The sequence below is a fragment of the Diadema antillarum genome, unplaced genomic scaffold (genome assembly GCF_040938485.1).
Source record: "Diadema antillarum isolate AM-2024a unplaced genomic scaffold, OU_Dant_1.0 seq00000845_RagTag, whole genome shotgun sequence".
NCBI lineage: Eukaryota > Metazoa > Echinodermata > Echinoidea > Diadematoida > Diadematidae > Diadema > Diadema antillarum.
The window spans coordinates 186,306-198,782 of NW_027271719.1; the positions used below are offsets into that span (position 1 = coordinate 186,306).

At 36.4% G+C, this 12,477-nt stretch overlaps 1 protein-coding gene across 1 annotated transcript in view; it reads left to right on the top strand.

Annotated features, from left to right (window-relative positions):
- The window catches only part of LOC139740257 (protein henna-like), a 31,865-nt gene extending 21,732 nt beyond the window's left edge, over positions 1–10,133 (top strand). Inside the window, exons 9-13 of the mRNA XM_071650838.1 lie at positions 2,201–2,257; positions 3,231–3,326; positions 7,288–7,421; positions 8,355–8,470; positions 9,958–10,133. Coding sequence (XP_071506939.1) covers positions 2,201–2,257; positions 3,231–3,326; positions 7,288–7,421; positions 8,355–8,470; positions 9,958–10,001 — 447 coding nt within the window. The 3' untranslated portion in view covers positions 10,002–10,133. The remainder of the gene's footprint in view (positions 1–2,200; positions 2,258–3,230; positions 3,327–7,287; positions 7,422–8,354; positions 8,471–9,957) is intronic.
- The last annotated feature ends 2,344 nt before the right edge of the window (positions 10,134–12,477 follow it).

Sequence of the window (12,477 nt, forward strand, 5' to 3'; positions counted from 1 at the left end):
GATTTGGCCGGATACGGGAGACTCAATGCTTTTCACGTGTACTGATGTAGCCCATTGTAGTACCACATGTAGTAATGTGTATACTGCAACCTTTTCATTGTTACACTCAGTAACAGACCCCAAAATAGAGGTTCGTGTTTGCAAGAATGAAATAATTTTCTTTTATAAATTCTCGGGATGATTTACCTAAATAATTATTAAGAAATGTATCAAGTATATGTAATTCATGTGTGTTTGTGTAGGAGTTCTCAAGGAGTTGGGAATCCCCCTCTCCTCCCGTAATTATAAAAAAAAAAAAAATCACGGCGAGATTGCGTCTGTATAATGGAGATATCCGGATAAAGGGAGGCCGGATAAGAGAGGTTCAACTGTAATATAGAAATACTTTAGGGCTTTACAGTGTATTCTATCATGCCTAGAAGTTCGAAGTTTGTGTATACTTGCAGTAAATTCATGGTTTTGACACAAAAAATATTCACAACTGCCAAGTCTCCGTAATCCTGCAAGGAGGGGCTTTCTGATAACAATAATAGCGAGCTTTGGATCTGTGACGCGAATGCTAAGATGACGCATCCTCCTGGGATGGACAATGGAAACGGCTGTCTCACCCATGTGCAGAACACCATTTTTTTTTTGCCTAATAAACATCATCTTCGACTTTGCGATGCAGATTTAAAGCTAGCTAATATCTCTTCATGTCCTGACTAGCAAATATTTAAAAGCCTCCCACATTTGGGATTTGTTTTTGCCACGTGAGATGCATGCGACACAAAGGTATCTCCTTGATTGCTCTTTGATATCTCCCCATCTTATTATTAAATGCACGACCATCAGCAGCCATAGATTATGGCTCGGGCTATACCTCACACCTCGTATGCACTTTTGAGCCCATCGCAATCTTCTGACAGCCAGCTTCCCCATTATATGTGCCAATGTTGATCAACAGTGTCAAGAGACAGCTAAAGCTGTTGTCTAAACAATTACCTGGTACCTGGTACTTATCTCTTGTTTCAAGCTAAATCTCATGCCGAGAGAGATAAGCATAATTGGAATTGTTCTTACAGTAATTCTCTGACCACATGGAGGTCCGAAGGGTGACACATGCCAGCAATGGTCAATATGGTATGGGTCCCAGATGTGAACGATACGTTGTGGTTGTATGTGAGGCCCCTGAAGAGATACTTACAATGTACAGAAGTTTATGACATGTAGTTGATGGAAGTTATATTAATGTTGAATTTGTTTGGAAGCTTTGGTGTGTCTGTCAAGCCTCCCCCCCCCCCCCCCACCTGTGCTCCTGTTTGTTTTTAAAATCACAAGCTGAGCTGTCACATGTGTTTATAAAACATAAGATATTTGTAGATACAATGTATTATCAACAGTGATACTAGTTAGTGACATAGACAGCTAGTTTGTCTTTTATAAAAATCTTTCATCTTTGAGAATGCAAGTCATGTGGCTTCCATAGAAACTTTGACCCGAATTCACGAAGATGGTACAATCTTGTCCATGGTTTAAACCATGGACAAAGACCGTAGTTTTGTATGGGGCGCCAAGTGTCACATGGCCTATTTCGTTACAAAATCAGTAATTTCGTTGATGAAATGACCATTTTGTTACGAAATGTTAACATTTCATAACGAAATGAACATTTCGTCGACAAAATGTCTGATTTCGTAATGAAATAGGCATTCAAGACTATGGTCTTTTGTCCATGGTTTAAACCGTGGACAAAGATTGTACCACCTTTGTGAATTCAGGCCCAAGTGTCCCCAAGATGTTAAGCATCTTGAAAGTTGTGCCCAGTCGGAGATGCAATGGTGTGAATGTCTTCTGTGATTTGTGTCTGATACATGACAGTGCAACATACTTAGGTACCTAGTGTATTTTGCAATGTGCAATCCAAACTTATGGTTGTATACATTTATACATACTGTAGTTTTATTTCCTGTACCAATGTCAAAGCAACTGTAATTTCTTTGAGGAACATGGAACTATGAAAACAGCTATAACTTGAACCTGAGTAGATACATGTTGATGTATCTTTTGTTACACAAAGGTATTTATAGTTTTGTTTATGATTGTATCTGCAGTAGGGCCCTACATCACAGGAGAGTATTTGTGTGAAGTATAAATATTTCTTGTAAATGAATTGCTCAATTTAACAGTTGTAGTTGTCTATTTCTTCATTACATTGCAGGAGATTGGACTTCTGTCCCTGGGGGCGCCAGATGAGTTCATCGAAAAACTTGCCACAGTGAGTTTTTTTATCCTGATGTACTTTCTCCCGTATGTGACGTCACAGTATTATTGTAGGACGTAATGAAAATAGGAAGTTTGTAGTTTTGCAAGATGAATTCCTGCTGTTATCTATGAGATATTCACCGACAATTTTGAAAACATCGATTGTTCAGGCTTTCTCTTTATCTCAGTTATCTCTAAGGTAGATAAATTCTTTATTACCCGCCTGCCGCCTTATATGCGTGTATTGTACCTGATGATGGTATGTTTTGTAGTTTTACCCAAATTAACTCTGTCTTTGTATCACATATTCACAAAGATTTCTATTCATAGATAGAAATCCATTATTTTTTTTACATCTTTTGCAGTACTAAAGTAATTATGCCATGGAAGGCATGGAAGGCATTCATAATCCTTTCTGATATGCAAACTTAATGCAAACGCATTGGATAACTCAGCATGTGTATTCAAAACTTGAATTATTAACTTGTAGGCAACAGAAATACAATGTACTCAACAGAGGCTTACAGCTGAAGGGAAAAAATTAGTTTCTGTACAATGATGGCTTGATATTTTCATGTCTTCATATCCAACTCCCAGAAACCTTTTTTTTTTTTTCACAAATAGGGCATCCAAAGATGGTAGTGTACCTGATAAAGTAACCATGCTTGCCGTGTTTTCATTTCATGTGGAAAGTGGTGAAGAAACGGCTATCATCATGAGCATGAAAGTGTTTACAAGAAAGCGCTTATCACAGGCACGCAAATCAAATCAAAATTCTCAGATATATGGTATTTATCATACTTTCTCAGGATAGAGAATGGTGCTTACGAGAAAGATAGAATATCAGCCGGTCATCCATTACAAGAAGTAACCCATAGATGCCATGTGAGAGCGAGGCCTCTGTGTGCAGCTGATGTAGTCATGTATAAAAAAAAAGAGATTTGTCCATCCTTGTCCATACCTTCTTATCGTGTGTTCTCCGACAGTGCTACTGGTTCACGGTCGAGTTTGGGATGTGTCGTCAGAACGGTCAGATCAAGGCCTACGGCGCTGGTCTTCTCTCCTCCTTTGGAGAGCTGCAGGTGAGTCCGGCCCTGGTGATGGGATTTAGAATTGGACTTTTGATTCAGTTTGGGAGTAGATGGTATGCTGAGAATATTTTCTCTGACCCATGCGGGATGATACACATGTTGTATTTTTTACCTGCCAGGACCGTCCACATTGCAGTCATTTTCACATAAAATGTGCAAGTTGCCTTTACAGAGTTTTATAGCAAGTTGTTAGATGCATCAACAGTTACCACATAAGCCTGTTAAAATCACATTACCAGACATAGATATCAATATATCATTTTTTTTTTAATTCTTCACTCTGTTGTGACAGTCGCATATTATATGAAATACCAATAATATATTGTTGGCAAAGACATTAGATGCCCACCAAATTGGCATAATACAATCAAGTGCTTGACAATCTCTGTGGCATTACAGTAGCAAGCTGTGTTTACAGGACATCGTACAGAGCAAATCTATGAATCTCCGTGGTATCCCAATGCTAACTTATCTTTAAAGGGATCGTATAGTTTTGGTTGAGACCTAACTTCAGGTTTCAAACATTTTTTTTTTTGTGAGATAATGAGAAACCTTTTGTGAAATATGAAAGAGCATGTAATCCTCATCTCCACCAATACTATACCATCCCTTCAAAAAACAACTTTGCCTCCATAACACCCATATCTGTGCGAGACAGGGGCATGATCTGTACTTGGCACATCTGTCCTCATGTGCTTTGTTTGACCCCTGCACTTGTAAAAGTGAATCATGACAAGTTTTGAAATGCTCTTTGATGCATACGGTAGTTATGTGTTCACTTGAATCTATGATTAGTAGGCCTACCCCTTTGTACCGTTTCAACGTCTGCAAGCAAAATGCTGCTGCTTTAATTGCTTTAATGGTTCCACAAGTATGTAAGGTAATTTTGTTCTTCCTCTTTCCCTCTTCAAATTAATTTCAGGGTCCAGTCGTCGTATGATTTAGTATGAACACTAAATTTAGATCTTATCTCTTTGGAGGCCAAATGAAGAATGTCCCCACCCCCCCCCCCCCCCCAAAAAAAAAAAAAAAAAAAAATTAAAGCAATCACCCCTTGCTAAGGACAGATAGTCAAACATAAAAGTCATGCTATCTCTGACAATATATCTCTGTTTCCCTCAAGTGCATGTACTTGAAAAATGTAATCAGTCATTGAGTGCCTATTCTATCTCATGATATTTGTATGCCATTATGAAATGTCAGAGGTTATATGTATATCCTGCGAGACCATGGTCATGGGCATTGCCTGTAGTTGAGAGACAATTTTGCATGTCATGGTTCATAGAAATCTCTTCATAAGATTACAAACGGTACAAGGTCTTTGCCAAGTCTTACACTGTATGGTTTGCTAAGATTTTTTGTCTATTTTCATTCATTATATATCAGATTCACTTACGGAATCAACACAATTACTCTTTCTTTTAGATAACAGTCAACCTTGCTTAACTTAAGTGGACCTCGCACAAGTTGAAAACTTGTTAAAATTAAAGAAAATGTATACCCAGATGCATATAAACATGTGTGAATTTATTGTGTAAGTAGAAATTCAGTTTATATTCAAAGAATTTTCTCCAGTCCCTTTGGATTCAAGGTAGCCGAGGTTGACTGTATTTATTTAAAAACATTTTCAGATACACTACACCACAAATGATCATACTGATATATCACAAATGAGTGCAGGTGAGTTCACTTTTCAATATGCACATATACAGTGCTTTGACTTGTAAGGGTGTATATATGCTTATTTGCTTTGGTCATTTGTCCTTTTCTTCCCTTATACATCAAGAATTAATCCAAGCGATAATGTATTCAAAATAATATTTTTCAATGAACATTAATAAACAAATTGAGCAAACATAGTAGTAGGAACACATACATAACTTTCAGTGTAATTTTCTGTTTGGCTAAACATTCCCAATCTTTCAGAATTGTCTGGTGTAGTGAATTCAATTTGAGATAAATATGAAATCATATTTGGCATCTTCATAGGAAGTAGCTCATGGTATGTGCATTTATACATATCATATTTGTCCTGCAAGTGGTAAGTGATTGATTTCCTAGCAGGGTAGTGTTTCCATATTTTCAGCTTTCAATCTGTAAAGCTCTTTGTAAGTCACTGCTTTTGTCAACCCCAAAACAAACAATCTTATAGCATAATTTAACATACGGATTCCACTTCAGATAGGCTAGAATCTTCTGGTAAGTCAGAGTATGTATGCCAGAAATGTACAATGCAGCTTTTGCTACCCTATCAAGTGTAAAAGTTATGAGGTGAGTTCAGGCAAAGTTTGTCACATAATAAAAAGCTCTGTCTCCTATTCTGTATTTTCTGTAACCTTCACACCAGGAAACTCAATTTACTCCTGAATAAAATGGAACAAGTATTTTTCAAGCCTGAAAACATAATACATGTTTAATGGTTGTATCATTTCCTCCCTCGCATATGTACTCTACTTCCATACACAACGTTTCTGGTGTGCATAGCTTGTGTGTGCAAGCTTTCAACAAATATTCACGAATTGCAACAGTGTTATAACTTACAGTGGAATATGAGAGGATTAACAAATGTCCTTATATACCGTCAAGATGACTTCTGTAACAATGCTGTACCACTGTTGTACTTGTCATATCGGTCATGCCTCTTTTTCAACTTTACTTTTTACTTTTTTTTTGTGGAGAGGTCATGACATGTCTCTCTAATCTGCATAATCGTACGACATCAATGATATAACAGAAAATACAGTTATCAAAACAGATTTGCCAAATGTATGCCTCATCATATTTCTGGCCTCTTTTGTTACTCCCTAATTACCCTGTCACTGACCATTTATCAATTTTTTTTTTTTAATAAGCTCAATAAGGCCTTCAGATTTTTTTTTAAAATAATTTTATTAGTTTGGTTTACCTACATTTAAAAAAGATGAAAATTGCTAAATGGAATAAAACATTGTATGCACATTATGAAATTAACCATGTAACTTGTAATACCACTTTTAATTCAGTCATGAAATTGCTGATATCCGTCGTTCTAATATCAACATCACAATTATACCAGATGTTTCATTTTATTCCTCACCTACCCTTTGTGTATAACATTTCATATTATGCTGCAAAAGGTGTTACTAAATTCAAAATGGGCAGCTAGGATAGTTTAGCAAAATGGCTGGAAACAAAGACATTAGCCTTACCCTGTTAGATTATGCTATTGATGTATGCTCTAATGCATTCTGTATTTTGGAGTCCAGTATGTGAATAGACCACTTCCAGAGCTTTTTTTTTTTTTTTTTTTGCACTGCATATGATATAAAACAACAATCACTGATATATATAATTCATTGATGAAGTCTGTGTCAAGTATGACACTATTACTCCAACTCACCTCACTTCAAATTCCTTGCAAAGGAATAAATGAACAAAATCATTATACATCTGTAATTTCCTCTCAACAGACTGTTGTAACCACAGCTTGAAGCAATTTCTTGAGAAATCATTTAGGGTTTGATTAACAAGAACATTACCTTTAATTTTCAGACTATCAATGTTTTGACTTCAAAAAAGTTTTTCGAATGGTCATAAATTTTTTCCCCTTTTATCATTTGCAGGGTGTTGTTTCAATAGAATGAAAATGTTTGCTGCCCCCAAGCGTTTACAGGATTATTTTGTAGGCATTGTACACCATGTTCAGTCTAAGTTCAATTTAGACATTTGTGATGATACTGATACATATACACAGACATTTTTCTGTCAATTCTAATACTTTTGAATGCATCCCACCACTAAGAATGTTCTATGCTTTCTGAAGGTGTTGATGCAAACAAGTTAATGCTTATGAAGGTGAGTTATTGACATAAAGAAGGGGGGGGGGTTGTCCATCTGTTCAGCTTTCCTTCGCTCAACATCTTAGTCCCTTCAATGCATGATGTGGAACTCTGTGTGTGTCCTGTCTATGCAGTACTGTCTGTCGGATGAGCCAGAGGTGCGACCTTTTGACCCTGAGAAGACCTCGACAACACCCTACCCGGTCACCAAATACCAACCCATCTACTACTTGGCAGAGAGCTTCCAGGATGCCAAGGAAAAGCTGAGGTGGGCAGCATTTATTTTGAAGTCATACCCTTGTCCCCTACCCAGAGGTCCACAAATGAGAACCCATTACAAGTGATCATACTTTTATCACCCACTACTTAAGAACTTGTGAACAGTTTCCCCATCTACATGATTTATACCAGTTGCTGGAATGATTTGTCAAATCTTGATGTTGACCTATCAGGGATGTGAGATTTCAGAGTTTGACCTGATTTCAGACTTTTTTCCTTTGCTGGCCTAAAACCCATTTTTCAGACTTTTGGGCAATTCATATGCATTGAAGTGTTCACAGTTTAGTGCACCTCCCATATTCTTTGTTTTGAAAAAAATTTAGAATATTCTCAGAATGGTAAGCCCATAGCAGAACATTCCCCAGAATGGTCAGCCCATGGAAGAATGTCCTCAGAATGGTCATTCCATGGGCAAACATTTTTATTAATGGTCAGCACGTGGGAGAGTGTTCCCAGAATGGTAAGTCCATGGGAAAACATTCCCAGAATGGTCAGTCCATCAGGAAATATTCCTAGAATGGTCAGCTCATGGGAGAACATTCTCAGAATGGTCAGCTCATGGGAGAACATTCTCAGAATGGTCAGCTCATGGGAGAACATTCTCAGAATGGTCAGCTCATGGGAGAACATTCCTAGAATGGTCAGCCCATGGGCAAACAAGCCCATGGGCAAACATGCCCAGAATGGTCAGTCCATCAAGAAACATTCCAAGAATGGTGAGCTCATGGGCAAATGTTTTCAGAATGGTGAGCCCATCAGAGAACACTCCAGGAATGGTCAGGGCATGTCAAATGATTCTCTCTTACCTGGTCATGTCTATCCAATTGTTATCTGGTACTTGACTAATTCCTCTAATGTAAACAAATTAAAATGTATCAATAGTTTCATCATTCTTATCATTGCTGTTGCCTTTCTCTTCCAGTACTTGGGCCGCCAAGATCCCACGGCCGTTCTCAGTTCGCTACAATCCGTATACTCAGTCTGTGGAGGTTCTGGATCAGAAGGAACAATTGAAGAACCTGGTGTGCAACGTGAAAGGTAGAGAGATAACAAGACCAAATTCTAGCTTTTTATAAAGGGGGGTGTCCCCCCTCCCACAGTAGGGAGAATTTTTGAAAATCTGTGTGTGAAAATGGCATTTTCTTGCATCTAAAACACCACTATTTTTGGTATAGAGGTCATTGCCATGTGCAATACATAATAGAAAAAAATAAAATTACAAGTTTAAAAAAAAATAAGATAAAAAAAAAAATGGTCCCCGGATTTTTTATTTTTTCTTTATTTATTTATCAATTTTTTATTTATTTATTTATTTATTTTTATTTTTATTTTTTTTGGAGGGGGGGGGTTGCAACCCCCCCCCCCCCCCCCCCCCCCCCCCCCCTAGATCCACTTCTGCTAATTTGGTTACGAGCTGGTCAGGCTTTGGTTTTTGACTTTATGGGGAGGACATTTGCAAAATAGGCTGTTGCAGGCACAAAGGCCCGAAGTCCATGGACTATAACAATCCAAAATTGGGACGCCTTTCACACATTCACGTTCATCTGACTCTTGTAACTTCCAATAGCGACAAGTTGTATATGTTGAATAAGTCTTGCAAGTGCAGTTTTGTTCAGGCAGTCAAACTTTGGAAAATCTAATTATTATGGAACTATTCATAGAAGTTGTCATGCAACTAGTATGGTGATTGTAGTCAGTTTCGACAATTTCACCTCCTGTGAAATGGATATTGATAGAAAAAAGAAAAAGAAAAGAAACATAAACGAAACAATTGAAATTAGCCAAAGTCTGAGCAAAATGATTCAAATGTCACACACACATGAATTGTTTGAAGCCAATAAATCTTCTAACGTGACATCCGTGATAATCATGAAAAAGCAGTTCTAATTACATGCCAAAATGTATTTCTTGTTGAAGAATATGGTTAATTTGATCAAATCCACCAAGAAATCAATGTGTGAATCATTTCTTGAACTTGCATGAATCAGTCAAACTTTGCATTTGTTGTAACTCAATATTCATGATGTTTGAAGCATTACATATCTTGGCAAGAAAATATGAAACTATATAAATATAGTGACAGTTCATGTTAGATACAAAGTTAGACACTGTATATGACTCACGCCACCAAGGTAACTGCGTTGAGCCTCCTGTAGAAGGCTTTGGCAGAGGTTGTACCATCAGGATAACAGTTTAATTATACTGCATTAATTTGCCCATTTATCATGCTACGAGATAACTTGAAATTGAACTTGAGATTCATTGAACATGAGATTCATTGTTTTCACAATAATTCAAAACTTGGATATGAAAATCAAGTATATTGTATGATCTCTTTCAATCATATTCTAGTGTAAGTTGGGTTTTGGTTAGGGAATCTTATTTGAGAGCTGTTGCAAAGTATGATTTGTGAATGATTAATATGGCAAAATTTCACAAAATTTGTGAAGTTCTTGCAAGGAAAGTGTGATGCTAGTGTACTATCACTTTTACTGAATTCTTTTCTTGGATATTTTTGTTTTCAGCTGATCTGACCATTCTGTCTGAAGCCCTGGACAAGCTCAAGTGAGGAGTCACGGACAAGGTGTGTGTGTTTGTATGTGTGTGTGTGTGTGTGAAAGAAAGAGGTAGAGAGTGAGAGAGAGAGAGAGAGAGAGAGAGAGAGAGAGTTTGTTTGTGTGTGTGTGTGTGTGTGTGTGTGTGTGTGTGTGTGTCTATGTTGGAGATGGAGAGATAGACAGAGAGATACACAACGAAACAGCATAAGGTTTGTCAAATTCCACATTGCATTGGCATCTTTAAATAGACCAGTTCATAATTCCACTTTGCGCATGAGCAGAAAAAGGTCATTTGTACCAACATGCATTTTATTAATTCACTGAGATAAGCATCTGTGATTTGATGATTATTCATCTGATCCTTATCTAAATGGTGCTCGACAGCACATCCACTGGACAGCAAGCCTGGTATTTGGCAATATCAAAAGAAAAAGGTTGTTATTGCATTCAATACAAAACAATGAAATTAATGCCTGCTATAATGTCAACTGACAGACTATTCTGGTCACCAGGTTTAAACGCAAGTTCACTCTCTGTTTGAAAATGCATTCCATAAGTTGTTACATCCGGCAAGCTTATGCATTATCCCCGATTTGAAAAATGAGGGAAGAGCCTAAACCAACTGAGAAAAAAAGAAAGGACATTTGTAACAATGTGTATGTGGCTCGTTTGGTACACATCGATGAGTATTAATTTTGCTCTGAGCCACATGTATTGACCAAAATTAATTTGATCCAGGAACCAAGGCCAAAGCAGCTCAAAGTTTGATGTAGTTATGAATGTGATTGTGAGAGGGAGTGCCAGAAGTGATGACATGGCTGAATTACCAACAGGAATTTAGCTCAATGTCAAACATTTAGGAGTGTGTGCAGTGCAAATTCTCTGTGTGCTGTTAAAGTTTTGTCCATTCTGCCGAAGATTCTGAATTTATCACATACTCTCTCGTAAAGACAAATTATGAATCGGTCTTTTTTTCTTACTCATTGTGTTTACTATTTGTGTTTGTGTTTCTTTGGATTATTATGTACTGGTTGGTGTGGAAAAAGTTGTGATACTTTTGCTTATTTTTTAGAAGCCCATTATAACAATCATTTGTATACAATGTACAATTGTATTTTACATGCCTATTCTTATTTTAAACAAAAAGATTTTATGTATTCACCATTCCCTGAAATAAATATGCTTCATAATGTGTGTAATGCGTGTATTCCTGATCACTTTTGAAGTTAATTAGATAAGGCTGCACTAAAAGCCTTGTGTTTCGAGGACCCAATATGTCATGTAGATGTTTGCTTTGTTATCAAATGATTTGTATTCAAGATCATGGAAAAGACTTTCATAGAAATTTTGGCTTACCCAAATTCAAATTTTGGCACTTTATTTACCAGAGTTAGTGAATAATTATAACAATGTCTTCATAGGATGTTGCCAAGTGATCATAATTACTTTTACACAATTATGATATGCAAATTATAAGAGTGAGTGTCAGAACAGGTAATTTTTGTCTTGTAAAAGAGATGATCATTGACAATTCTTACTTCCATCTTCTTCATTCATGATGAAAGAAATGATAGATTCAATATCCAAAGCACAAAAACATGCGATATTTACAATATTGTTCAGGGAACAGCCTTATAATTCTTGTTGTTAAATTGTCGATGAGAGATGTTATCGAAGTATATATATTCTGATTACAATATATTTTTCTATATCTACACAGTATTTTTTCTCATTGTTCATGGGAAATGTCGCGGAATTGCACAAAAGATTTGAATACCTGCTGTAAATATGCTTCATGATTATAATAAGAGCAGTGTAGGTTGTACCAAGACAATGTATGTTGAAATTTGAATTAGAGACATTTTTTTAAAATAATTTTGTTTTCTCTGTCACTAGAGAAAAGATTATGCTGATACAAATGAAACAAAAATAAAAAAAAGCACTGATATTTTGAAAGTTGTTTTTATAGTTGTTTTTGCCAGTATGAATCATGCCATTCATGATGCAATATTAACTTGTAAACTGGAAAATTTACCAGTATAGAAATTATCAGAGTTTGTGCTCTATTGATCTGGTGAGAAAATAGGATATGTCTGATTTTTGTGGATATATCAACAGTTTTGAGATTCTCATATTCAAGAGATAATGATCCAAGTTTACTAAAACTGATCCTCAGCTAATGGGAAAAAAATACTTAGTAATTACACACAAATGTTCACTTTTACAGTACACATTCGATTGTACAATAATTTTAAATGATTATTATCAAATCTTACATTTTCCAGGCTTTGCATTGGGTGTCCTGTTACTTTCAGAAATACAATATTATTGTTAATAGTTGTGCATAAGATAGCTACTTCTGTTTAGAGATACAGGAACTAGCTCTGTCTGATCAAAGTTTTTAGCTGACAAATGCCACCTTTGAAAGTCTTTTTTGTGGAAGTGAATTTGCATGAATACATTTTAATCATTGATTTGAGGTTGATA